Below are 27654 nucleotides of genomic sequence, written 5' to 3' on the forward strand. Positions count from 1 at the left end.
ACGAATTCAAACAATATGTGCCGGTTTGCTACGTTGATGACGTGACATCTGTCGTCTTTCAGAGCCTCAGATCACAGCTTCATATATAAAACTCAACGTAGGCATTTACGTCAGTTTGTCTTAATAAAGAATGACCAGCAAATATACGATAATATTGGCGCTCCTGGCTAGTATTTTGCGACTAGACAGCAAGACATTAATGGGAAAGGCGTTTCTGAAAGCTCATAGGTCCAAAGATTACGGCAAAATATTATATTTCTAAGAACGAATCATGTAAAAGTCAGATAACTCTCACCGTTAGTTGGTTAGCGCACCCTTCACGTGTTATTATGGTTGTATGTGGCGTGCAATTTATCTGCCTCACAGACTTTGTAGCTGCAGAATCCAACAAAGCCGTGACTGCAGATAGCAAAATGCAACGCAGCGCAATGTATTCTGCTTATGCATACACTTGAAGTTTATGATATTCTAGAAAGAAAGTATTTGAAATTTTAATGTGCCAGCTCCATTGTCATTAGGTAACAGATAATCAGGAACTGGGATTATTAGTTTATAGTGCTGCTCTATCATGCCGGACATGCAGCGCGATAGTTGAGCAGCGGTAGATAGCCCGTTTGGAGGGCGCTGGGTTCTTGGCTCAAAACGGTATATTCGCACGAAATTATTTGTTATTTTATTTACATTGACGTGCCTCTGAAAAGTATGTTAAAACTCTTCTAGCTCCAAACTGGTTAGAGCAGGCCAACCATATGTTGGCCTAATTAAAAGTCATCTTCACTGGAATTCCACCTAATGTATCCGTATTAACCTGCACTTGGGGCTCGACGATCTAACCACTGTGTTGCCGCAGACATTTTTCTGTGATAATATTCATTAGAGGTTGAGTCTCACCGTGTGCGTGTAAACAGCATATCAACATGTGTAATATTATTGCAGAAAAAGACGACATTCAATGTTGCAAGCTCCCTGGACGTGGTAAGGCGATGCAAAGAACAAACAACCACAAACAGCCATAATGAACACGGACGTCAGCAGAAGGCGCAAAAAACTTGCCATATAATATAATAACCAATGCACACCCCTATTTGTCCGTTAACTAAGGCATATTTAGCACGGACGACAGTGGCTTCAATAGGCGATCACTGAAGTGGAAATTTGCAAGGACCAAGTCTGTTTGTGAGTTGAAGCCTTGACTGTCTTACGGAAATAAAAGTAGAGTTCTTGGGACTACACTTAGTGGCACTGGTCTACCGCGTGGTGTTGGTTTCAGACATGAAAGGGAGCATCAATCCAATTAACATATTGAACTGCAATTCTGGAGCAGAAGAATTAGCATTGCCCGAATCAGTGATAGAGGAACTAAAACAATGTCGAGGAGAACTAACATATGGAATCCGACAAGTATCACGATTATCAATGCCAGTAACGACAATTGACCGCACTCTTACGCCATTGCGAAAGCATTCGGTACAAATATAGTCGCATTACTGATGTATATCATGTAAAAGGAGAACACAGGAGAACCAGCGTGTCGCGTGCAGGCGTTCGAGCTACGCGACGGTGCCATCTATTACTGGGAATGCGAAGTAAAAGTTCTGCTACAGCTACGCAAAGGAAAGCTTGATGACGCAGTCGTGGCCGGAGATGATGGTAGTCAGGCAAACGCTACGAAAAAGCTCTGTGTCATTGTTTCGCTTTCGTAGTCCGCCTCTTTGCAACATGTTCTAAAGTTTGTTCGATGAAGTACGAACGCCATTGTCGTTCGCAGATAGGCTACATGACATACACACATGCTTCTACGATTGTGTAAAACTCAGTCGCAGATGTCGTTCTTCTCACTATTGTTAGAAGCCAACAATTGCACATGTCATAAACTGGTGCAGAAACGCAGAAAAAAAGTATGCCACCGTCTCCGTGCGATCGCTGTCACCGCCTTTGTCGTCTTGCTGCTGTCGTAGGCTCGAATAAAACCCACAGCTGTTCGGCGTCCAGAAACATGCTTTTTTTAATCTTGTAACGCTGCGCTGAACCACAAGGGATGTAGGCTAGCCATCTATTCACAATATGCTTCGAATAACATCCACTGTCACGGTGTACAGTATTTGCATAATCTTCAGGGGCCCTATCACGTAAAACTATTCCAATATGTTTCTTTTCCAATCTCCTGACGTCAAATTTGCGTAACCACCGACGCAAGCACCGGGCGGTCGAACGCAGGGTGGTCTGAACAGACCAATCAAACGCTCTCCTCGTTCATAGGAGGTCCCTTTTGTTTGCTTGAAAAACGAATAATATTGCCTACGCTGAGCGGCTTGTCGTATCTAATTGGCTGACAAGAGGCGAGGAGAACGCTCAAGTGCTCAAGTGGAGAGGGATTCACTGGGGCAGAGCAGAAAAGATGCATGCCCTATAAGATTTATGACTGCCTTTATCCCGCAAGTCGAAGCTACTCTTTATTTTACGACGCCGCTGAGTACGTTGAATGTGCTAAATGTATTGCGAGGTAAAGAAGTATGTGCTCACGTCAGGCCACAATTGCTTCATGACAGAGAATAAAGAGCACAAGACACTGCTCGGAACATTGAGAAATATGAGCACAAGAAAGTTCGCACATGCTATAGAAAAAATTGGAGGACGCTTAAGCTTCGCCTTCAAGAGTGGGACGCGACAGCGTTCCCGTCGACCCGCCAAGGGGTATAAGACAATGCGCTACGGCACAGCGATCACTTACGATGCGCCCCGCATCGGACTTAGCGCCGACCTATCACGCGGTGAGCGTCGAGCAACGCAGCGTTCGGCGCGGCAACGAAACGTGCGCCTGAGCGAACGAAACGAACCAAAGAACTCGGTGTCTCGGAGGGGAAACGATCTACGCCAGCCAAACGTCGTGATCGGCACGGGCAGAGAGATAGATAGTAATCTAAACCGGGAGCACGGCGAAGCGTCGTCAGGGGAGAGGGAGTCCCGCGACGCGCCTGGCAGCGGTCCCAATGCGCGCGCGGCGCGCCTCCTGTCGGGGCAGCGCCGTACATTGAGAGGAGGGGGTCTTCTGTGTTTGCCGCAAGATGGCTCTGCGTGTGCGGAAAGCGCAGAAGAAATGCAGCGGAAACGCACTTCGCAACTCGTATAATTGTGACTTCTGTACGTTACATGTTCATAATTACCGATATACATCGCAGTATAACTTTCCACGGCTCGTTTCGAAGGCAACACCGCATTCACTAGAGGCGCGTTTGCACCGCTTGAAAGCATCGAAGTCATGGCTGAGTGGTAGCGTCTCCGTCTCACACTCCGGAGACCCGGGTTCGATTCCCACCGGGCCAATCTTGGAAGTTGCTTTTTATTTATGAAGCGCCTGCCGTGATTTATCGCTCACGGTCAACGCCGCCGACGCCGACACCCTACGCCGACACCGACGACACCGGCTTTTCTGCAACACGAGCTCCTTAACGCTATCGCGTTAAAATGCACGTGATCAGCACTGAGAGATTTAAAACAAACTCCAGTCCGAGAACTGACAAAAAGGACCATGCACGGCAAAAATTGTGATCTGCGACCGAGAAACGCATTTTATAATTTTGATTGTAAATACGTATAGAGAAGCTCATCATGCACCAAATTTGCTTCCTTGCAACCTGCGCCGTAGGAAAATAAGAAAATAAATTCAATTCTTGTGACGGTGGTGCGCGTTTCCCGTCGAGAGCTCCCATGAAATCGGTATTTAGAAAAAAAAATTCTGCAGAACATTTCTAGAACCTCCACGAAGCTGAATACGCAGTGAAGGTCCTTGTTATATTGTTTGTTTTTCGCTCGTTTTACTTAAAGAGACCTTCCGTGGAGAATACAGCAGACCGCAAAGCAACAATTTCGCATTTCTTTGTTTACATTGGTTTTAAGGAAGTGCTTAACGTTTTTATTTTTTTTGTCCTGAGTTTCCGTCATTCTGCAAGTTATCACTCACTTTGCAAGCCTACCAAACTGAAAAACCTCGCCATATTTAATTTTTCAGTTACAGCAAGCAGGACGTATTCAGTGACATTATCTGCGAATGCGCTGAAGCTGCATCATGGGCTCCGTGCGACGTAGAAAGCTACACAGGCTAGTGGTTAAGCTAGACACCTGGCTGGAATAAATTATACCTGCAATTTCGATGGCACCACAGTTGCCTTTCCTTTCCCCAAACCAGGCCATCTATTCAATGTGTATTGCGAGGTGATGGGCATAGATTTAGGAATATATGGCAGCACTCTGAAAGCTCCAACTGCAAGAAACACCTGCGCCGGCCTGCCTGAAAAATGATTATTGCACTGTAGAACGTGCCAGATATCGCCTAAAAGTGCAGCGCTAGCAGTAAGATACTGCTTTGCAGCGCGCAATTAGACATCCAGAAGTGTTCATAGAAATCTATTGAACCAGAACATACTAGTGAATATTTTTACTTTAGGCTCTCCAGAAAGAAGAATCAATGGCTAATTTTCTGACCCCCTTGACGAAGGCAACGACGAAGCAATGCGAGTACATAGTGAATGCCAGAAACAGACTCGGAGCCCACGCTATCTACACGGTAAGCAAGGAGTTGGGACATAGGAAAGTAACATTTTCAGGTAGGATTAAACACGAAAACTTTAGTAGAGTGGTTTTCTTTTATTTATTACTATTATAAACTATTGGTAAAAGCTCTGACAATACAGCTTCGACAATTACAAATTCCATATTACATATTAGCGAATGAAGCAAAATAATTATCCCATGGTAGTATAATAATAAAACTGTGTTTACCTCCAGTCTCTGCAATCGCACAAAAACATAAAAGTACAAATGCAGGCAACCTTTTGTGCGCAAGGACCAAAGTTATTGCTAAAGAATGACCAATAGTTCCATGAAAAGCATAAAGAAAAACTAAAGCTTGGGGCATAAACTCAAAATGGAACGCCGTTCAAAAAGAGCGTGAGCACGATCAAATGATCTACATACTAGTAAACCAAACTCTCTGCATTTCTTTGTCATTGCAAGGCTGTTCACAACAGAGAAGTGTTGTGATGGTTTCTTTACTGTAGGGAAGACTCAGTGCGAAAGAGATAAGCACCAGGATGGAGACACACAATGGCATAAACTTAGTGTCTGTCTCCTATTGTCCTTATCTGTCGGGCGATCTATCTATCCTTCATCAGAACTGTTTGAGAAGCTTCTCAAGAATTAGGCTGAAATCTCACATCAAGACACGTGTAGTTGTCTACAGCGCAGCTGACTTAAACAAAATGAAAATAAAGCGTAGCGATGTAGGTGACAGAGGGGACTACAATGCATAGCAACCATTGTTCCATTTTATTCTCTCTTGCCTTCGACTGCACTTTCGTTGTTTCTAATTTTGTAAATCAATTAGACTACGGGAGAACGGTGGTAGTCACGGCTGTAGATCACAAGTCCTAAACTATAATAGCTGGCGCGATTTCTTTCAGGGTGGCTTCAACGCTAACAAGGAGCGGTACAGCTTATACCTTCCTTCGACTTTCAGCGCGAGGTTCGCCTTCACTGTCGCCTTTCAGTACGATGGAGCTGATCTGTAAGAAGCCTTTCGTGCACTTGATAAGATGTAGATAAAATACTGCTGCCTTTCTTCCGTATCAAATCACTGAATATTAGCTACACAACGTGTTACATATACACGGGGCTTCAGCCAAACCAGCGCCAAACCGTAGGAAACGCAAGCAAACATTAGGCGAGTGTAAGGTACTCTGCATAACTTAGAAGCCTCTGAAGTAAATAGACGTTTTATGCTTACTGTCATTGGCTAAGTCACAAAAATAACAAACAAAAATTTTTAGTGCCATCCAAAAAGTAAAAGCAGCCGCCCTAAACTAAAATTAAAGAAAAATGTTTTGCAACGTATATTAAAACCACAATATCTGTTTTCATAAAGATAACTTTGTGGGCTTAATCGTTTCAAGCAAAGCAAGGGTATCATTCTCTAAATTTCAAAAATAAGGAACACAATTTTTGAATGCTATTAAAAAAGTGCAAATTGTCGTCCTAATCTCAAGCTAACGGAAATATTTTGTAACGTATTGCGATATATCAATATGTGTTTCTTTAAGGCATGTTCATGGGCCTAATCGTTTCAAGTAAAGAAATGGTTACATAAATAGCTAGACGTGCATCGCTTATTACGCGCCACCTCTTTAGTACTCTAAAATGGGTTTTAAACGTTTCCGAAAACACTGACTGAAGCAGTAGCCGCCGTTGTAGATTAGTGGTTGTAGCACTGCGCTGCTGAACCCTTGGTACCTGGTTTCATCAAGCTAGTGGCAGCCGCATTTCATTGCGGGCGAAAAGCAAAAACACTCGAGTACTTAGATGTGGGTACACAGTAAATAATACTATAGTTCTTTCTCAAATTATTTTCGAGCCCCCTCCCCCCCCCTCCATATTATGTACCTCATATTGTTCCTAGGCGTCTACTGAAAGTGAAAGGAAGGACCCGTCACTGAAAAGAGACCACGAAGAGGATGGTGCCATTCTGCTTGCGTGTTGTAGCATGTTTTGTTGAAAAGCTTTCAATATCAGTGTGAATACACCCTGTATATAATCAGACCCCGTTTTTTTGTTTTTTACGTAACATTTCTGGTGGCGGTACGCGTTGTTCCCCGTACCAGCACGGAGCTCCGCAGCGGCCGCTTCTTCACAGTGACGAACACGTCTTCCGGTGAAGAAAGACCGCGTTCGCCAACCACACCTCCCGTGAATTCCACGTACATAACTCCAACTCCGGGCCAAGATACAGACGTGTTCGCCGGCCATGCTGACGCTGACATTCACGACTGGATCAACCTTTATAAACGCGTCAGTGCAAACCACAAGTGGGAGCCGACTCGGCTGCAGCTCAGCTCCAAGTTTGTCATGTCATGCTCCTCGGTAGCCATCCACCGATGACAATGTAACGTGCATTGTCCGTCATGAGTTTGAAGCTGCCGTTCCCGCTCCTATTAAAGCGCCCGTTTTTCCATCGCATATTTAGTAGGACGTACCGATGCCTTGGAATCCTTGATTCTAGAGGTAGCAACACATGTGTTAGGGAATCTCGGCCTCCGAGCCCTGTGTCTAGTAGCTCGTACGGATGCTCGGCCATATGCCATGGCTGCCGCTCGTCATACACAGACCCTTCATTCGTCCTTTCGGAATGCTCCATAATGGCGAATGCCCGACGACCAGCCCATCTGTTCTTATTGTTACCGCGTCGGACATAATTCTTGCTATCGCCGTCGCAGTTGGAGCTCCATTACTGTTCACCTTCCATGTTTGCCAGCATCGTATGCGTTCTCTACGTTCTTCCACTCCTACGTACCACTCTTCAGCCGAAATTACAGGGTTTCAGGTAACGTAACCACGATTTCATTATGAGCCACGCCAAAATGTGGGACTCCGAAAATTTGTACCACCTGGCGTTATTTGACGTACCCCTAAATCTAAGTACACGGCTTCCTTTCGCATTTCGCCCCCGTCAAAATGCAACCGCCGTGGCCAGGATTCGATCCCGCGACCTCAGTTGTGCTTAGCAGCCCAACACCATGGCCAATAAGCAACATCATTCAGCCACTTTTTGAGTAGCTTTAGCGCACAAATGAGTTTCTCAAAGCTCTGCTGAATTAAAGACCACTGGCAGTTTTCAAACAATAACAAAATTAGGACGTGCGCAAGCGGAGTGGCTATAGCTAATGGCAACAAAGACAGACATACGCTTTCTGCTAACCGCTAGCGCAGCGATTTGGTGACGTAAGCAAAGTTACTATAAAAGTTATAATAATGATGCATATTTCGAAATCTATCCAGAAAGCCAAGTTCAGCGAAGGACTCGCATAAAAAGAAGAGAAAGCCAAAAGTACCGACCATCAATGTTCCTATTATTCTTTCATTGCAGGGTCCGCCGCAAAAGTGAACAGAAGAAAATAAAAACTAAAGCAAGCAGCTTTGTGTAATGTGCGTACTGCATCAATGATTTCGATTTGTTGCCAATTGTCCTTCCTAACATTCGGCATTAGTGTGGCCTCCATGAACATCATGTGCCTAAAATCCTGCACCAGAGCTCAGTTTCTAAAGGCGACGAATATGCCGTAGACACAGGTGCCAGGTATTTAGGATATGCTGTAGAGCAGCCAATCAGAGATCCCCAGGCGCAGCTTACCGACAAAAGTTGTCAGGGACACCCCCACCTGAAACGCTCCAAAAACGAACACCCTTGTCTCTACGCGCAATAGGTGCGCGGAGAAAAGGGTGGGTGTTTTGGTGCCTTCCTATATACTTTACAAGCCGCTCTTTCGTACGCATGTTGTGAAGAACGCCAAGACCTGAATAACGCCACCACAAATGTAAAGCGAGGGGATCTTTTGGGCTCTCAGAAATAGCTGATGAATGTACACAGAAATTCGAAGAATTGGAAGTGCATGGACACAAGCTAAAACGTTTGATCGCGACGTTTCTGCCGCGTTGTGACCTTCATCAAAAGCCCAGCCTTCGTGTTCTTTTCGTGATTTTCTACTTGCGCCTGCTTTTATTTTAAGAAACACAGGATTCGAAGAACTACGTCTACACACGTGCACGCACACGCAAACACACATCATTATATATATATATATATATATATATATATATATATATATATATATATATATATATGCCGAATATACATTGACGCAAAGAAGTGGGCTTCAACCATGGTTACTGCGAACTGCTGTCGCAAAATAAAGTGATAGGTCGAGTGCTGACCTGTCTGTCACTCGGTCTGGGAACGTGTCATCCCTTTTGACAACCACGAAGGTTGTTCAAGCACTTCGAAATGGCCAAAACAAAAATCGAGCACGGCAAGGCGCTTCGCGGGCTGCGCCACGAAGCTAAGCACGATTTCTAAGACTTCTTCCCGGGGACACAGACGCGTCGATTGTTTCTCGCTGAAGGGTTTATTCACACATACTGCCTCTCATTGCGAGACATCGCAGGATCGAGAAAATACGTCATAACCACATTATGCTATAAATCAAAAGATAGTCGGTGCAAAATGCACATCGGAAAATCCTGACTCATTCCTCTTGCGCGAGGCGAAGTGGCCGCTGCCATGGAGACCACTGACAGCATGCGAAAAAAAAAAAAACGCGTGACATTCATGTCACGTACGCCGTATCACCTGACCCACGTTCTGCGGCCCACAAATTTTGAAAAGAAAGCAAAATGAACGAAATTTTCTTCAGTTGGTGCCAACACGGTAGTCCCGTTGCAGCATCATCACCTTTTTATTGCTGACTTACATTTTCTTTGGTATGATATTCCTTGGCGATTTGTCCGGAAGCGTAGTTTGTGAGAACTGTATGCTGAGCTGCATATGTTACCGCCACATTTGTCCACAATGACAATTTACTTGACCTGAAGAACAGAAACTGCGACGCTGCCTGCACCTGGCTAACAAATGTTTGTTGCTTTTTTCCTCCTTATCGCAGAGACACATGTGCCTTATTCCTAGCACACGAGTTGAAGTCGAGGTCGACATACCTGAAACTCATATTTTCCGCTGCGTATGATGTGGAGTACTACCGCAACAATCAAAAACAATGGATAAAGCTACTGGATATAAGGACACCAGTGAAAGGCTTTCATGTGCTCGAATTCGAAGCCGCTGCGTCTCGTTTGCGGGTAAGACTGCCACCTGCCCAAAGCAAGATGATTCCTCGGGTAAAGCTACAAAATCTGCATACAATATATTTCTGAATCTGCTACAATATAGTTTTGCTATTAGGCATTTTCCATTGTGAATTTAGCTTTTAAAATGCGAGACGATGCGTCACGAAGAGAAGTGCGAAAATATACGTCCACGGCGCTAAAGAAGAAACAGAAGAACGCCGCCATTACCCTTCGTCGTGAGTGATGCACAACTTAGAAATCGTGGCTTCTCGGCACGAGTTGAAATTTTCGGTGGCGCCTGCGGGCAGCCCACAGTACGCTTCAATATCTCTGAGGCAACGTGCTTGTGTTGACGCCACATCCGCTGACCATCAAGTGCATGTATTCTCTATTTACGCGCTATTTAGAAGCTGGTAATGAAAAAAGACAACCTTGTAGCTTCACTGCTTCATTTTACCCAAAATGCACAAATATTAGTCACAGAGAAATTTAGTCGCAGTTGGCCTGGTGTGATTGCATGAGTCAAGAGATGCAGATTCCTCTACAGGGTACATAAATCATTATATGTAAACATATGCTGCAAAATTTCCTTTAAATCAGTTTTAGATCAGTTTCAAGCCCATGCGATCTAGTGACATGCTGCTAAGTGCTAAAACACTTTATGAGAGGTGGGTAACTCCACTTACATTACAAAAGGAATATCAGTTTATAATGATAAAAACGTTAACTGAAAACATAAATTATCTTCACTTCTGCAAAGAGAAATGTGTTTAAATGTGAAATAAATGTGTTTGGAACTACAATAGAGTTTTATGTCTAACGTTGTTTGGACTGATGCCACAGTGAAGGCATTGACAAATACAAGTATTGCAGTACATAGATATCGTTCAATGTGGGCGCATTGTACAGCATTAACAAATACCAGTGAAAGAAAAATAAATCTAACGCGAAGATTGTTCAACCATATTTTCACAAGATCTGCCCTTCTTTACTAAAGTGTAAACTAAATCAATGAAAGCATGCATGGTTGAGCCTCATTGAACAGGTTTCAAACACTCGCAGGTGCCATATAGAAACAAAATTCACGGAATACCTAGACATATACCTAGAAAGCATAGCAGACTTGCTTGAGCCAGCGTTCTTCTTGCACACCATTTTGTTTTGAAGCAAAATAATAACGCCGTCTTTATCACGTTTGCAGGTACAGATCGACGGCGAAAACATGTTTCCACAGGAAAACGTTTACGCAGAATTGGACTTCATGAGGTTCTTCCGTACAGGCCCAGTAGGAAACGCGCCGTTTGTATTTTGGGAAAGTCACTTTACTGCAACCGAATATTTCGTCCAGTTTGAGGTAATATGTTTTTGTTTCACGACGCAATAAAAGCTCGTTGTAATGCTCTTGAGGCATTTGTGTATCGCCTTAGAACATGTCGCGCATATATAGGATATAGCATGCTATGCAGTTTGTGTTTTAGACTATTGAGACACTAAAAAAAGCCTTTAGAAGACAAAAAAGTTTATCTTTGTGCTGGATCAGTCAAAGAGGCAAACACAATTTACAGGGAAAAAATCAATTCAAGTATTCGGCGAAACATCCCTGATTAAGCTACAAGCTTATTTTTTTCACGGCACACTATGGAATGCATGAATTGTAGCCGGCGCTATCACAAGGAATTTCATGTGTCCAATATGAACGAATTTTAAGGATGGCACCTGTTTTGAGATACGTATTGGCTCCCAAGTGTGCGTGACGACGCATTGACATTCGAATTATTTTTATGTTTGAGTGCACTAAACAGCGGTTTTCTTAAAATTAAAGTACATAACCTTGCATCGTTGCAGCAAGTGTTACTGTCCATACCTCGCCTTGCGATATCACCACCTTCAATTCATAAATGAATATATGCACTTCAGTGCAATTGGTTAAGATATTTTATTACTTGAAATTTGTTTTTTTTTTTGAATTATTATGCAAGAAATGTCCTCCTTTTCTAGCATACTACTTTAGAAGTTGAAGCGCAAAAGCAAAGAGAAGTCATACTGAGACTTCTCTAAAGCACTTGTTAAGCTTGTATAGGCAGTTCGTTAATTAACATTGATAACAATGATCATTAACATTGATTCCTCCATGAATGCACCACGCTGGCTATCGCATATTTATTGCATTATACTGCTTTTCAGATGCCAGTTGTGGAATTCCCGTTTTTGTGTCCTTGCATTTGGTTAAATTTGTTAAATCATTGTCAAACGAAACTAGTTTTTCGAAAATATTGCAAATCGGATAAGTTCTTCAGTTCCATCTGCACCTACTCAGCCGATTTCTACAAGTTCATTAGGGCTTTGCAGATCAGATGCAGTTCGTTGTCCTTGTAAGAACTTTTTAGAAATTCCTGAGGACCTCGCTTTCGTAAATCAAATATTCATAGTAGGATGTCACAAAATGTCAAAACAAAAAAGTGTACAGAGCAAGAAACCTTAATGGCAGTACCAATGTCAGCAATATAGGTTTCGTCCTCATTTAGAGACGTAGAAGTCAAAAAGTAGAAATTTCCAAAGTGTAAGTACGAGTTTTTAGGTCACATAAGGCCCCAAAAGCAATCATTCCTCACAACCTCATGCGCCTGAATAAAGCTATCTAGCATCATCACGGTAATCAGATGCATCCTAAGATTAATCAGCGGCAAAAACAAAAGCCCTAGGAAAAAATAAAGTGAAATGGCGACAGAGCTACTTGACACACGCAACTCTCACACTAGAATGTGCGTAGTTAACCTCAGTTAGAATCTTTGCGGTAGATATGGTAGTGTATCTATTTAATGGCCACAACATTGCATTTGAAGCGCTGAGAAAATTTAGGTTTTCGAAAAGAAACAGAAATAAATTTTGTGCTTGTCTTTAAAAGGTGACTTCGCCTGCCGTATCAGATGCCTCTGCTGGAAATTTTGGGCTCTCCAATAAATTGGAGCTTCCAATATGAGCATAATTTTTGTGTAAATGGATTTCGATGGCCAACGTAAGCCTATGGTTAGTTTATTTCGTGCAGCATTTCCATAATAGATACGTCGTATTTCCGCCTCGTGGCGTCAAACAGTAGACTTTTAATTCCTCAGCATTGTTTCAGCCGAGGGGCGAACCACTTGATGATTCGTTGTGTTATGAGTACTTGGAGCAAGCTTCCAATAATTATTTAATTCTACCTAATAAAATTTGTGAATTATCATGCACTTCAAAATTAAAAAAAAGATTGCTACCAATATAGATGTCGTATACAGTTTCTGGAAATATACAGAATAGCTAATTGAAGGCCGTATTAAACGGAAACGCTGGGGTATAACTTCTGCCGAAATCCACCGATATATGTCGCCACGGCGGCCACATTTCGATGGGGGCGAAATGCGAAAACACCCGTGTACTTAGATTTAGGTGCACGTTAAAGAACCCCAGGTGGTCGAAATTTCCGGAGTCCCCCACTACGGCATGCCTCATAATCAGAAAGCGGTTTTGGCACGTAAAACTCCACCGATATATGTCAGTGTGATAATTGCAAAGTATCCGCCAGCCACTGGTTTTAAAGCAAAACGTTTTTTACCTCTTCCTGTCACTTACCTGGTCGTGTTGCGGAGAGGAGACGAATGTTTTTTTGGTTAGGCAACTATCGCTTCTGGGTACAACCGGACGATAACACGAACCTGACAAAAAACACAAGGTTCAAGTCTGCTGGTCAAGTTGAGGTTTCCACATCGCACTTATGTAAACGTTAGCCGCTTGGGCTCGTGAAGCCTCCAATTGGGCCGAGCAAACCTGACTGCGCAAAGTAAGCTGACGCGGCCCGGCTCAATCGACGCTCGCTCGTGGATGCCCATGCACATCGGGTCGATGGTGCGCAGCCTGCAGTGACCCCACGCCACCACACAAGCTGTCGCACAAGATTGACGTGATAGGTTGAGTTCATGCACACGGTGTCGAGTAGGGCTGGATTAACCCGAATTATAACTCCACCCGCTGCAGTATATTTCGTGTGGCCCTAACTATAAACACGCTGGACATCTGCGAATGCGCAACTAGGCTTGTGAAAGTTCGCGTGCGCCCATTGTTGGTTACTTCACCAGGCGCTTGCCCCAAGTGCCCACCTGAGCGTTCGATCCGTCCAATTATTCGTATTTTCGAGAGAGCCGAAAATATATGAGCATATTGGTGTGCACAGTACAGGTAAAGTCACGTACCCTAAATGAATATGAAAATTATGATGTCCACATATATTTTGCTTTCTATCGTGTCTAGCGCAAACTCCGCCTAAACAGAGACATTGCTAGCGGCTCCACCCCAAGAAAATATGTATAGCATCACAAGGAACATTGTTACACTTCAATGTAGATAACACCATTAACACCATTATGTAGAGACATATGCACTTGCATACGTGAGTTTAGTTACCTTGTTACATTGTGTAGGTTGCTTCATTCATCGCAGAATATGCGAACACTATTATTCTCTTGTCTGCAGGGGTTCTTGTACTATGCTGAAGAGCGTGCTAATTATATTTTAATAACCTGCCTTCAACAAACTGTTTCAGCCAAAGTTTACCTTCGATCACGACAATTTGAGCATCAGAGCAGGAGGATATGCATTTATACAAGCTCAATGGCGCAAAGATATTAAGTAAGTCTGTCTACAAACGGCCTCTGTCTCCCTTCAACTTCTTTTGAGATGCCTTGAAGTGCTGCATGAAAAAAAACGTGTTTGAACGTTTGTCGACCGCAGGCTACCAGCTCAGAGGCTCTACATAGTCATATATGCATCATTTGCCACACACATAAGTTAGAGAATGTTTTTTAGTCCACAAAAAGATACAACTAAATTGTGAGTGTGCTTTCGTCAACGTCTCCTTCTTCGGTGCACTGCAAAAAACAAGTATTAAAGCACCCCTAGCGCTACACACACGATGAATTACCTGATTGAAATATATGATGGCTGGCAGTGTCGTCTTGATTTGGGTTCAAGTATTTTTTCTAAGACCATCCATTTCCTTTGAAATGTAGTATTTGCTTCCTAAAGAATTTCAGCGTTATCAAAAAGTTTTTCTGCTCCCATTTAACTTATCCTCTAAGGTGCGCTAGATTTTGCTCACCTGACTGCATTGTGACGCGTCTGCCCACAGGGATCCGTACATATTTGTAACGCTATTGATACGGAACAGCCGCCACAGTGTGGCTGCACTGAGGGAAAAGAAGACGACGTGGCCACCGCTTGATATAGCGTCGCCATCATTGCCACCGTTTGTGTACGTGTAAATATATTGTAAATAGACTTGTACATCAGCTACACGTAACACTATTATGAAATGTCGATGGTTATTCCTGTTCAGCGAAGGCTTATTTTTTGTCAAATTAATTTGTCAACGTTACCTTGTTAACTACTGTTAGTAGCTCACACACCGCGTGTCCCTTTTTAATTAGAATGGCCATTTTGTCATTGTTCGGCAAGTTTGATTTCGCGATATTTACCCATTCCCAATGGCCAGTGCTTGACCGTTTTGTGATTTGACAAGTTCAGCCTGAAAACAAATTGATGCCGAAAATAGTTTATGCTAAAGAACGTGGCCATGACGTCATACTCAACGTACTGACCGTAGATAATTTCATCGGTGCAGGATGGATTTGGACCAACATCAGATGGCATCCACAAGTGAAATAGCCGACGCTTTAGCGTGCTGGGCCACGAATGCCCTCGGGGTGGGGTGGAGCAATTCTCAGCGTTCGCAAGCATCGACTCGCGATACATCCCGGAGGCTACGCCCCAACATCGCGTGTGCTCCGCCGGATGGCTAACCGCGTCGCAGGAGACTCGTCAGAAAGGCACCCCTCATACACAGCTCGTACACGGCTCGTACATGGCTCGTACATGGCTCGTACAACGCTCGTACAAGGCTCGTACATGGCTCATATACACTCGTGCGCCGCTCGTACAATGACGCAGGCCGAACAATGAACTTCGCGCGGAGTACGCGCAGGTGGCGCTAGATGATGGGGTAGTGTTTACAGGGAAGTGCGAGACAGGAGCCCTGCTACTGCACATGGGTCGTACAAGACGCGTTTCGGCTGTTTGCATACTTCGATAGGCAGAGTTATGGTTAATTTTTTCTGGGGAACCAAGATCACTGCCCTGACCCTTCTTACTGCTCCATATCCGTTGACTTGAATGCGTATGAATAGGTTTCTTTTCCTTCGCTTGGAACCATAGCAATATGTCATGAAATGTTACGAGGTAAAGATGAATTTCCCTTGCAAAATATTACGCATACAATCTGTTAATGCTCAAACATTCTTTGCTTCATTTTAGCAAGGTAGCTTCCTAGGACGCCTAGCTTTAATAAAACAATTACGGCGTAACCTGTCTCACTCTTACGGCAGACGCTGATCCGACTAGCATTCAAGCAATGTAGTGATACACCATATTGTTGAAGTCACGTTTCTATAAAGAATTGGCCATTTTCCGACTTCCCTTGCTTCAGGTATACGTGCAACACCGCCTGAGGTGTGGCCCATATAGCTGAATTTATATGCTGCTCATAAGCTGTTTTACTTTGTCACAGCGCTTGCCAGAGATCGCCCGTGAGCATGGCGGCATGACGTCGACTGCATGCTGACAACGCTTTGACGACTGTGGAATGCCGAACAAAGAATGACGTTTATGCAACGACAAGGACGCAATGGTGACAATAAGATCACGATTATGAAGTGATGATGGCGATACAACACCGTCAGCCTGACTACGACGATGAGATTGCGAGAACGGAATTAGGACAAGTTTGTGACGACGGAGAAACGCCAACCGGATGACGAAGCTGGAATGACGGTGATGGCATGATAAGTGCGATAAAATTACGATTGAATGCTGGCTGCCTGGTTATGATTAATGGCGACAGAACAAAAGGAAATGGTATGAAGAAAAACGGATGACGTTGCTGGAGTGATGATGACTGTAAAACTACAAGGTGACACAACGAGGATGATATGACGACCACTGCATGGTGACGACGCAATCTCAATGATCACAAGAGTGAGAGCAGAATGAGATGCAGACGAGTGCGTAAAGAGAATGGCATGATGGCAATTGAATCATGACCACTCCAGTTAAAAAAATGAATTATGAGATTTTATGTGCCAAAACCCCGATCTGAATATGAGGCACGCCGTATTGGGGACTCCGGAAGTTTGAACCACCTGGGCTTCTTTAACTTGCACCTAAACCTAGGTAGACGGTGTTTTCGCATTGCACCCCAATCTAAATGCCTCAGCCGTGGCCGGGATTCGATCCCGCGACTTCGTGCTTAGCAGCCTAACACCATTGCCACTAATACACCACGACGGGTCTGAAAACTGCATGACGAAGATGGCCTAGCAACGACAGCATAACAAAGTCGGATGTGGAAGCTGGAGTCACGGCCACAGAACATTATTATAATTATAATTATTATTATTATTATTATTATTATTATTATTATTATTATTATTATTATTATTATTATTATTAACCTTTCTTTTTTTCCATCAACGTGATGCGGGAGGTAAGCACGACTGCTGTAGGACCACGAATGTGCGACTATAGGAAGACACGACGATAGTCGGATGACACCGCTGGAAAGACTACGACTCAACGACAACGACATGACCACTGCGAGTACATACGTAGGGCGGAAGCTCATAACGGTTCGGAAAACGAAACGTTCACTTCGCCGCTTACATCACTCAATTTGCCACACCAAGCCAGAAGTGGAAGAAGCGGAGGACGAGACCAATAGACGAGAGGGTGCCGCCTCTGAAGTGTACGCCATCTTATGACAAGCTAATCCAGGAACTGCAGAATGTTTCTGCATGCCAAATAAATACAGAATATAAATTAAATATAATACGGCAAGTAATAAAGTATAAACGTGCGGTGCCGGACGTTTACGCAATGCTTCAAGTAATTTATTAATTCCATTATTTTTCAATCTCAGCCAACAGGTGGTATCGCAACCGTAAATGAGTTGGGCAGAGGCCAGTGCTATGTTGTCTACTACTAGGAGCTTGCACGATGCACGCTCCCGGAATGCACTGCAAGCACTTCCTAAGTAGACAGTGGAACAAAACCGTGAACTGGTTCGTACGCCACCTTTACTAGCCGACATATCAATTTTCCTTCTTTTTTCGCCCTTCGTCATTGCCTCGGGCATGACTCGCTCGCCCCCACGCTGCCGCTATCGCTGCGATCTGCCTGACGGCGCGTCGCGTGGAACAAGCAATGAAACTTGATATCTAACATTACGATGTCGGGGCCGTGCATTGATTGGCGAAACAAAATCGAAGGGCGTGGTGTGCCGCGAAAGTGAGGACAAAAGTGTGGCGCTCTCAAACTAGAGCAAAAGGCAGTCAAATAAAAGATCTCCACAATATCTTCCCGTCCTGACTATTAGCCGAACGCAGGAAGCGCTGTACCAGCCCAGGTTGAACCTTTCTGATGGCTGAATAACAATCTGCGAGCTTGTCACGCTAGCGATAGCACTGTGAATTCGATCTCACCATGCAACTGTCTCCTTGGCATTGCATTTAACGTGGAGGTCAAGGGAAAGCTGACCCAGCCCGTCTGCCGGCCAACACAGTGATTGCGAGAGCAACTTCGTGGACAGCGTCGACAACAGAGATCAAGGCGATTCCGATGAATGCTTCGCTTTCGACCCACCTCTGGGAGCTGCAGGCCGGTGGCAATGAACCGCAGCAGGCAATTCCTTCCACTGCGTGAAATGACCACTGGTACGCTTGCACCCGAGTCTTCTTCAGTTGGTAGCGTAGCCTTGAAGAGGTCTACTTAGTGAGTCGGCCGAGGTGCTGCAAATATTTATTCATCATCTCTTCGAGCGCGTATCGTACTGCCAGCCGCGGTCGACGTAGAAAGAGCAACGCCAAGCAGAGGAACGATCGAGGATATTTGCTCGATACGCGTTCTGTTCGGTTGCTGCAACATCACAAAATGACCAGTATGCCCAATTTATGAGAACGTGAGGATGAGTGCAGCCAATCGGCAAGCGGTGAAATCCCCGAAAGTTTACTTCTCCCGTTTGTCGTCTGCTCACAGACAGTATGCAACAAAACGAAATGATTCTCGTCTTTCATTGAATGAAATCTTTATCTTAAAAATGGAATCTTTTCTAAAGCTTAGACACGTTTCCAAATAGCAGTGAGTGTGACTACTACAATCTATAACTATTATTTTCGCAGCGTCATCCTTTGGTGGTGTCGCGCACAGCGAGAAAAAAAAAGAAAAAAATTACCGACGATTACGTTACTTCCTAATGCGAAATTTGAGCGCAGCAAATAAGCTGTTTCACCTTTTCGATAGATTGAGGCAAAGAAATCGAGCAACACATGTATGCGCTATCACAGAATTTTTTTTTTATTTTTCACACGTATTCCTTTAACAAAGACTCCACTAACAGTTCTTGACAGTCATGAAGGAAGCTTTGTGGTCGGAGAAATAGGCTGATATATGTTCGACTTGGTACACCAATGCTTGATTCTCAAAGACGAGATCTATACAAGTGCCTCGCGAGGTTGTCACAGCCGTGGGACGCGTTACGAGCGAGAGGAACGGGATGTTCTCCCGCATTCTCCCACAACCCGAGACTCGCAGGAAGAGGGGGGAGGGGGGCGGCGAGTACACCCAGCGGCAAACGATGGGGGCAGAAGCGCGCGCAGCAAGCGGACAACACGATAAAGGGAGGCGGGAAGAGATAGCAGCGACTGACTGATGCCGCTGACGCCGATAGTGACTCAACCCCTATCCGCCACACAAGAACAGGGGGGGGGGGGGTCCCTTTCGTCCTCTTTCTGCATGGCGGCGACGGTGTTCTATGCAGTCACGTTATCTTGAATCTCTAGCGGCGTCAGCGGCATCCAGCGGTATCAGTCGGTCGCTGCTAGCGCTGGGGGGATGAAAGGGGGGCGGAGCTGGTTACGAGGCCGACGACAACGCCGATGCGAAACCCAGGAACGGACGCCAAAGAGCTGCGCTCTAAAAAGGAAAAAAGAAGAAAGACACGACGGGAACCGTGCTGCCCTTTTCGAGACGCAAGTAGAACATTCTAGCGGCTCGCTGGCACCCCAACGATGGCGTCGAGGTCGTCGCAAAACCAACGGACTATTTGTTTCGAGAAACGATGGCGACGCCGGAGTTCGCTTTCTGCCATTTCTTAAAGCGCATTTCGCACCTGCACTGCTCTCGTTCTTCCTCGAGCAACGGCAATGCATTAACCGAAGTTCCCATCGCAAGTACCTTTTTCTCAAATTAAACAATGGAGTGGACCCGAACGTGCTATACCGCGACCAAAGCCATCGTTTGTATCCAATTCAATCCACCAGACGCGCCATGCGAAGCCGGTCTCGTACGAGCGTATGATCGCTCCAAACTTCCGAACTGCCGTCGCGTTCGGCGCCTAGCAGACGACGTGCTCGGTTGCAAGATGACAGGAGCGTGGCGTCATTTTTACGTCACCAAAAACGGGGCCACGCCCCGAAGCAGGCGACGTCGGCTCGGACTAGTCTGATCGCGCGCGCCGGGAACCGAACGAACGCACCAAACAACGATCTCCGATCGCACCCCAGATGACAAGGGCAAGTGATAGCCTCCGAAGCCACCAACGGACACGCGCGCGACGTCCGCGTATCTCCGAGGTAACGCGACTGACACGCGCGGCCTGGGTCGCAAGCCAACAGCCAAGCCACCACAAAGGAACCCAAAGCGGACTACCCTTTCGCCAGTTCCGCTCTTAGCCAACGATGGGTTCACTTTCAATAAGATTGACAGATGTGTGACGTGATTCTATAATTTGCGGTGCCAACCGCTCTCTTTGACAACATCAGATGCAAGCAAAATTTTGACCAAACAGGTAAGGCCAAGTGAAATGTTCCCCTTCCGTACCGTTCAGCCTCTAGTGGCCCCGTTATGAGACAGCCTGAGCCAATGGGTCGGCGTATAAGGCGTGACGACGATAGCATAACGAGAGTCAGATCCTGAAGCTACAATGACATCGATAGAATGAGCACAACGGCATCACAAACCAGAGCGCATACTTAATGTGCCCAGGCTAGTAGACAACTTGGACTACTGCGTCGGCGTAAGGGGATAGCTAGATATATAGATAGGTTCAAAAGCCCTTACGTAGGCAAAGAATGCTAGCCGCATTAAACAAATGCGTGACCTGACGGTGGAATCGAGCTTCTACCATTGAACACAGCAGCGCGGTTCTCTACCCATTTGGCCGAGATGCCACGCATACTTCCCTCGTTTCCAATGCCAGGAGGTCATTAAAAAGTTAGCGAGTACGCACTGTGCAACTTCATCGTCTTCTTTCCTTACGACAGCTCCTGCTTTGTAACGCCATGTTAGACTGCATAATCTCTGGGACCGGCCCACTTTACCAAGTAGTTTCCTTGTAGCATACCACATAGAAACTGTGCGATGTGGCACCGACTTCGCCATCACCTAAGTTAATGATGGTTTAACTTTTATTCACCGCAGTACAAATGTCATGGTCGTTCTTCATGCACTTTGGGACATAGACATTGATACGTGCGAATCCAGAACATGTACACGCTGATGCTGTCCCGCTTACGCTAGCCCACTTCCTGTTAACAGCGTCTTGTTTATCTTTTACTGATGACTGTTTTCACTGTCTGAGAAATGTTGACTCAGGGCAGGACGCGCCTGCCTGTCACAGATGTTTCTTGAATGTTATCGACCGTTCTATCCGCTGTCTGTTGTCACAGAACCTTGTGCAATCTGATTGCTTGGATGCGCGATGCAAATTGTGCAAAAATTTCTGGAATACACGTGGGCAACAGTGATTATTCTGGAACCTTCGATGACCTACATATGAAAGCCGACGCGTTTGCTCAACAGATCAAATTTCCGACGATCATCGACTGTGTTCGCCGCTTTCGTTTAGCCTTGTGTGTAGCCAGCTTTTCTGGAAACAGGTTCACCCAATTAAGGTAGTTTCAGCAGCCGCAGTATTGTTACTGTGTCCTTGACCGTCACTACCACGTTACATTATGTAGAAACCAACAACTTCGATGGCGTAAGCTCGCGTCGGATAGCCGGAGTAGAAATAATGCAGTTGCCAGAGTACGATCATCCTAAACGCTGTCGCCATCGTACTGCTCTTGACACATATGGAAGCTCACGACCCACACACGCACAACTACTCAATTTACACGCACGTTAGCCCACCTGGCTTCACGTTTAGGAACCTGAAACAATGCTTGGCATCCATGCATCTGAAAAATTACTCACTAAATATCCTTTCTCCCAGTGCGTTGGATCTGCTAAATTATCAATATTTTTCATATGGTACAGATATTACTACATGACAACCCACCACTAGCAGTGTAATTCTTCGTGTCTACAATTAAAAATTTATTTAGGTAAATTTATGTGCATAAACATAAAATCTCGAACAGCTTGTCTGAGTCAAGTAACCCGAATTAGCTACCAGCACGCTTCTAAAGTTGAGGCCTCAAAGTCATTAGTACGGACGTCTGGCGGCTTTAAATGGCGGACCTTGTAATTTGAAAGTGACACCCACTTTGTCTAGATAGGATAATGTTCATGACATTTTTTTAACCAAATGGCTTCCCGCATGAAATACACTCGTTGCCTGCTTGCACTGTCACTAACCATCGAGTATAAGAGGCCTGGCGTTAAGAATCACCTTTAGCAAGTGTGTTATGGTTTTTACATTGTTTGAAGTGCATTGGTGATATCCTAAAAATTGGAACTGCCTGTTTATGCATAGGTCCACGACATCTGCCGGAATGATTAGCATGTAGAAGATGCCACCATAGCGCAGCGATGTATTCAAAGAATTTCGGTGCAGATATTCCTTCTTACTGAACCGGAAAATGCGGACAACTGAAAATCTAGAATTAATCCGGCATAGTGTGGCGATAGGTAGCATGAAGCACTCCTAAATATTGCACAATTGTGAACAAACAAATTTTATGCGCCACTTTATTTTGATATTGAAACCTGTTTCTGCTTTCAGCATCACACTGAAGCTCGAGGTGGGTTACACGCCTTTAGACATGACGATTCGCTCCACCGGCGTGACGGCTTGCTTGTTGAAAGTGTACAATTCTGGATTCGCATTTGGCTATGCAAACACGAACAGCGGGGCAATTTTGAACCAAAGTATGAAGCACATACCGCTGAACAGAATGTACATAGAACCCATGCCCGACAAAATTATGGAGTTCACAATCGTAAGTTTCACCGAAACGCAATGCTAAACACTCGGCCTGGATCATGTATGCATGTTCCATCCCAAAGGCTATGCTTTTTCAAAGATTACAATACGTAGTTATTCAACAATCGCCAAGCATCGGCAGCGGGTCTACACGCCGAATGGTCTAAAAAGTGCATTAGTGTCCTCAAGCATAGTTGCCACCTTAATGCAAGCTGAGTGTGTTTAAAAAAGCAACAGCCTCGAAAAATTTGGTAGGCTGTCCCAACGTACAAAGCATTGACCACGATGCATGATTTACCGTTGCTCTTTATCTCCTGGGACGGTTCTACTTATATACGGGTATATGATTCCGTCCACCTTCAACAACGCGCTTCTGGAAGGCGTACGTTACCTACGGGTCTCAGTGTACGAATACCTTCGCATTCCATTAGCATGTGCAGAGGGGTCTCCTTATCTCAACTGCAGCAGGTACACGCCTCATCTTTATCAGTATATTTACTGCAGTTCACACCTCTAATGGCAAGGCACTGCCGTTTCTACTACCGACGATTTTCCCTTCTAATTTATTTCTTCGCTTTCTTGTAAATCTCCATCGTCTTTCTTTGGTTTCATTGTTGCATCCAATGCACTGGGCCTGCATCTCCCACTTTATTTTTGATGGCTTTTGGTTGCAAACGTACCCGTGTACTTGGTTGCCAGCTTTCTTGATATTTTGCTCTATTCTGTGTGCACGCTTATCACGTACCGATAATGGCACACATTAGTCGCGAATTTTAGTCGCTTACTTATTCTTCACCCATGTTTTTGATTTCTTCAAAATTATTGTTGTTTTCCGCTTCTCTAACTAAAAATAAAGCAGCCTGGACCAATGCCAGCCTGGATTGCTTCATTTAAAGTTTTACCTAGGGCTCCCAAAGTCAACCGGCCTAACGAATGTTGGTTCTCTTTCAATCCCGACAATACAATCGATTGTAAGCACAGAATGTGAATGCGGGCGCTCGCATTGGCAACATTACTTCTTTCCAAATTCCAGGCACCACTTCGTATCCCTTCTAGCCCCAAAGTGCTCTATCTTTCATTACTGCTCTATTCTAATTTCTATTTATCTTTAGTGTATCTTCGTAGGTGTTTAAGCGTTTGCCTAAATCGTTTATGCACACGACGGGGTATTGTATTGTATGATTATGGGTATGAATTGCTGATTGGTTACCACGTAACTACTCGTCCGTTCACTGGAGATCATCATTCCGGATTTCTATGTGATAACCTTCAGGCCTGCATTTGCAGCTTCAGCACCACACATATTTGCAAGTGTCTGTAAATCTCTCTTGTTGTCCTGCAGTATAACCATGTCGTCCACAGGCATCAGTCCAGAGACATCCTGCTGCCCAATTTGCTCATTACGAATCTAAGATAAATCCAATTCCATGGCTTCTCACTCGTATTTCCATGCCCCTAACATAAAGTGTGAACAACAATGGAGACTGACAACATCCTTGCTGCAGTCTATGGGGCATTTCCATGAATTCGTTGCACTTCCGGCTTTCCCATACATCTTGTACTCGTTAGGACAGAAAACTGAGGGAGTTTATATGCGTTCATGGCGTAGGTTTGTGCAGCACTCGCAAATGAATGAAGGACGAAGAGGGTATGTAAAAGATATGCACTCCCAGCTGAACTTATATCTTGAAAAACAGAGAAACAAGCAAATCTGCATAACGTATAGCACGTGACCAACACCCGGTAACGTTTATGTCTTCTGGGTACATTATGAAATGATAAGCGCATATGCTCGGTGCTGATTATCCTATGACGACATGTTTTTTGAAGCAACTTATCGGTCATTTCGCTGCTAGCTGTTACGACTATATTAAAGTGGAGTCGGTTCCACATATGCTTAAAATAGTGAAAACGACGGAGCACCTTTTTTTTGGAAATCAACTTTACAGGCCAGCTCTTGCGATTTTTCGATGTCTGCTGAACTCATTATTATTCTGAATATATGTTCCCGTGTCATCTGTGCCAAACGATATGACTGCAATTTATGCAACTCATGCCCACAAATGCTTCACATTTTACTGGCAACCCTGTGTTTGTGACGTCAGGGACTACACCACCGCACCGTCCAGAAACGGCGAAGCGTGGTATTTTTTTTCTACGAGACAACGGCCAATCATCATTGTTTTGAAAGACGAGATTGCCATTGCTTCGCTTCGTGCAGCCGAGCACAATGCGTTAAGCTTGGGCACGTCAGCTGCCTCGCATTGTCGCGGCGGCTCAAAAGTAAACGGCGATCCTTGAGCGCTGATATTGCCGCCTAAGTTGCCGCTCTCTAGTTTAAAAGAGCTGCAAAAGCGACCCCTATCCTGTGAAGAAATCGTCCACTTCGATTTTTGGCATTCGCACCACGTGTACTGCGTGTTGAGCACGCGTTCTGCTTGTTTACATTACGGTTGTGGAACATCTGACGTCATCAACTCATAACGACGTCACACGCTGAACTACCCGTTTCGGTTTCGGTAGCTCGTTTATTGGTTATTTAATATTACTTAGGAGTTCCTAAGCAAACTCAACTACCCTAACGGTGACCGGACCGTTACTGCCATTTGAAAGTGACAATATGCTAGTATGGTAAAAAAAACGCCGGAGTAGCCCTTCAGTGTTCAGAAAACGAGTCCATATCGTTTCCAGATGAAAGTAGACAATATGGACGCAATTCGGAACAGGCTCCCAGCCGCGAAAAGAAATAATGCTAACCTCGGATGGTAGAATAAATGCGTAAGGTCTATTTTCTCCAGCCAATACATGGTAATATCATTTCTGACAAGTTCTTTCAAATTTGCACCCGTGAGGCGGCGTTACAGCTTGATGCTACTAATTATGATGCAGTACTCCCAGCCGCCACCAGAAAGGTTTGCCCCTCCACGTATAGTTTAATCAGCCGCTGTTGCTTAGACTTTATCGTCCGGTATCTGTAATACTAATTGTGCGTGAGCTTGGGTTATATTAGAGTGGAGGTGAAGGCTCTATTGCTCTAAATTCTTATTTGATTGATTTCAAAGAAAATGCTTCACCTCAGCGGTCTCCTATCAAATCTACTGACGTCGAAATTTTTTTAATTACAGTTGCTCTAACGAAAATAGAATGCGGATTGTTATACATGTACGACACTTATATGACTACACGAAATGTTACGAGAACGAACCTATTTAGCCTTTTTTGATCGAAAGCTAGCACTCATTTCAATATAAGGAAGCGTAACAACTGCGCAATAGATTTTAATGGACCGATTGCAGTTTTGGAATGTCCAAATCAAAAAGAAGAGGCAGTCTCTAAAGAGAGCGTCTCAAGCGAATATGTTCATCATAACATTTTTATTGGGGAAGTACAGGCTAAGCTAGCGAAAATGCTAGCCATCGCACATATGTGTGATGACCTCCAATCTCTGAGACGCAAAAGTGCTGCTATGAGTGCCTCGAGATTAATGTCCAAAATGGTTCATGTGTTTTTACTGCGCAGTTAGGGGCTGCACGTTTTGCAAGAGCAAATTAGTTTTCCAAGTTACTTATCTCCTGCAGCTACAATGTGCACAGTTGGAAAATCAGTTTTGTGGAAGCCGACAAGGTAGAGAAATGTTTGTGACTGGAAAAAATGTTTATATAGCTTAGGGTACGACGAAGCCACAGATGAAATCCATAAGATGTTTTTTTCAAAGGAAACCTCGGCATAGTAGACAAAAATTGTCCTGCTTCGGGGATTGAACTCAGAACCAACGTCTTTCCGAGACCGTCCATCTATTATCAGCGCCAACCAGGGGACTACCAGATCGCCGAGCGAGGTCTGATAACTCAAGACTTCGAATAGGGACAGTAAATATGGCAAATGGTTCCAGCAGAACACTGTACAAGGAAGGAAAGTTTATGGCTTCCCGCCTTTGTAGCTTCACGCTATTGCCCTTTTACCAAGACTAATCCTTAATCAATCATCTTTCACTATGAATCATAATGCTGACAAGGAACCGTAATGTGTAAAATTCACTACGTGACTGATCGTAATATTGCTTAAGCAATGGCTTTCAATTGAGTGCACTTGCATTGACGTATTATTGTTTATTCATGATTTCTTTCCTTGCCTTACAGGTTACCGGAGACATCCCCTGAAGCACACCTGCTGACACTTACTAGTAGAAACTGGAATAGAATTTTGAAACTTTTTATTGTGTTTTGAGGGTATTAAACACCACACAACGACGAAAGTTCAGTTTCAACATTCAAGTGATGCGAACACGTTCCTTCAATATTATTCCTATATCGCGAACACACGTGCCTCCTAACCAGCCGATGTGACTCAGCGGATTTGATGTTGCGCTGTGATGCACGAGGTAGTGCGATCAAATTCATGCAGCAACGGCAGCATTTCGACGAGGGCGAAATACAAACACGCCAGTGTCCCGTGCGTTTTGGGTACATTCAAGATCACCAGGTAGTCAAGCTTAATCCGGAGTTCGCCACTGTACAGTGTACCTCATAATGAAATCCTGGTTTTGGCAGATAAAACCCCCGAATTCATGCACACGTGCTGCTGAATATTTTTTTTCATAAATTTTTGGAGCGTATGATTTCCTCAATGTTTTCGGCGTGATACAGCCCACATTTGAAAAGTGCCTGGACAGTCCCCTTCATGGGCGGAAACGTTATGTGAAG

At 44.5% G+C, this 27654-nt stretch overlaps 1 protein-coding gene and 1 long non-coding RNA gene across 3 annotated transcripts in view; one reads left to right on the top strand and one right to left on the bottom strand.

The window, feature by feature from the left end:
- LOC135907623 (uncharacterized) overlaps window positions 1-27654 on the bottom strand; it is a 290002-nt gene that overhangs the window by 124083 nt on the left and 138265 nt on the right. The window lies entirely within an intron of this gene.
- LOC135907672 (uncharacterized) lies at window positions 4323-27225 on the top strand. 2 transcript variants are annotated; one of them, XM_065439373.2, is made up of 7 exons: window positions 4323-4564; window positions 5460-5563; window positions 9486-9678; window positions 10868-11020; window positions 14243-14328; window positions 22751-22967; window positions 27091-27225. In XM_065439373.2, exons 1-7 carry the CDS (start codon window positions 4466-4468, stop codon window positions 27109-27111), a joined length of 873 nt encoding a protein of 290 aa, XP_065295445.1. In that variant the 5' UTR covers window positions 4323-4465; the 3' UTR covers window positions 27112-27225. The 2 variants fall into 2 exon arrangements, with proteins under 2 accessions (XP_065295445.1, XP_065295446.2); XM_065439374.2 differs by lacking the exon at window positions 22751-22967.

The sequence above is a fragment of the Dermacentor albipictus genome, chromosome 10 (genome assembly GCF_038994185.2).
Source record: "Dermacentor albipictus isolate Rhodes 1998 colony chromosome 10, USDA_Dalb.pri_finalv2, whole genome shotgun sequence".
Taxonomy (NCBI): domain Eukaryota; kingdom Metazoa; phylum Arthropoda; class Arachnida; order Ixodida; family Ixodidae; genus Dermacentor; species Dermacentor albipictus.

Bases quoted from the DNA above. Each gene is read 5' to 3' on its own strand.
- LOC135907672 (XM_065439373.2), top strand. From the start codon at position 4,466: ATGGCTAATTTTCTGACCCCCTTGACGAAGGCAACGACGAAGCAATGC. The intron at 4,565-5,459 runs GTAAGCAAGGAG...GATTTCTTTCAG, and splicing joins GAGCCCACGCTATCTACACG to GGTGGCTTCAACGCTAACAA. The intron at 11,021-14,242 runs GTAATATGTTTT...AAACTGTTTCAG, and splicing joins AATATTTCGTCCAGTTTGAG to CCAAAGTTTACCTTCGATCA.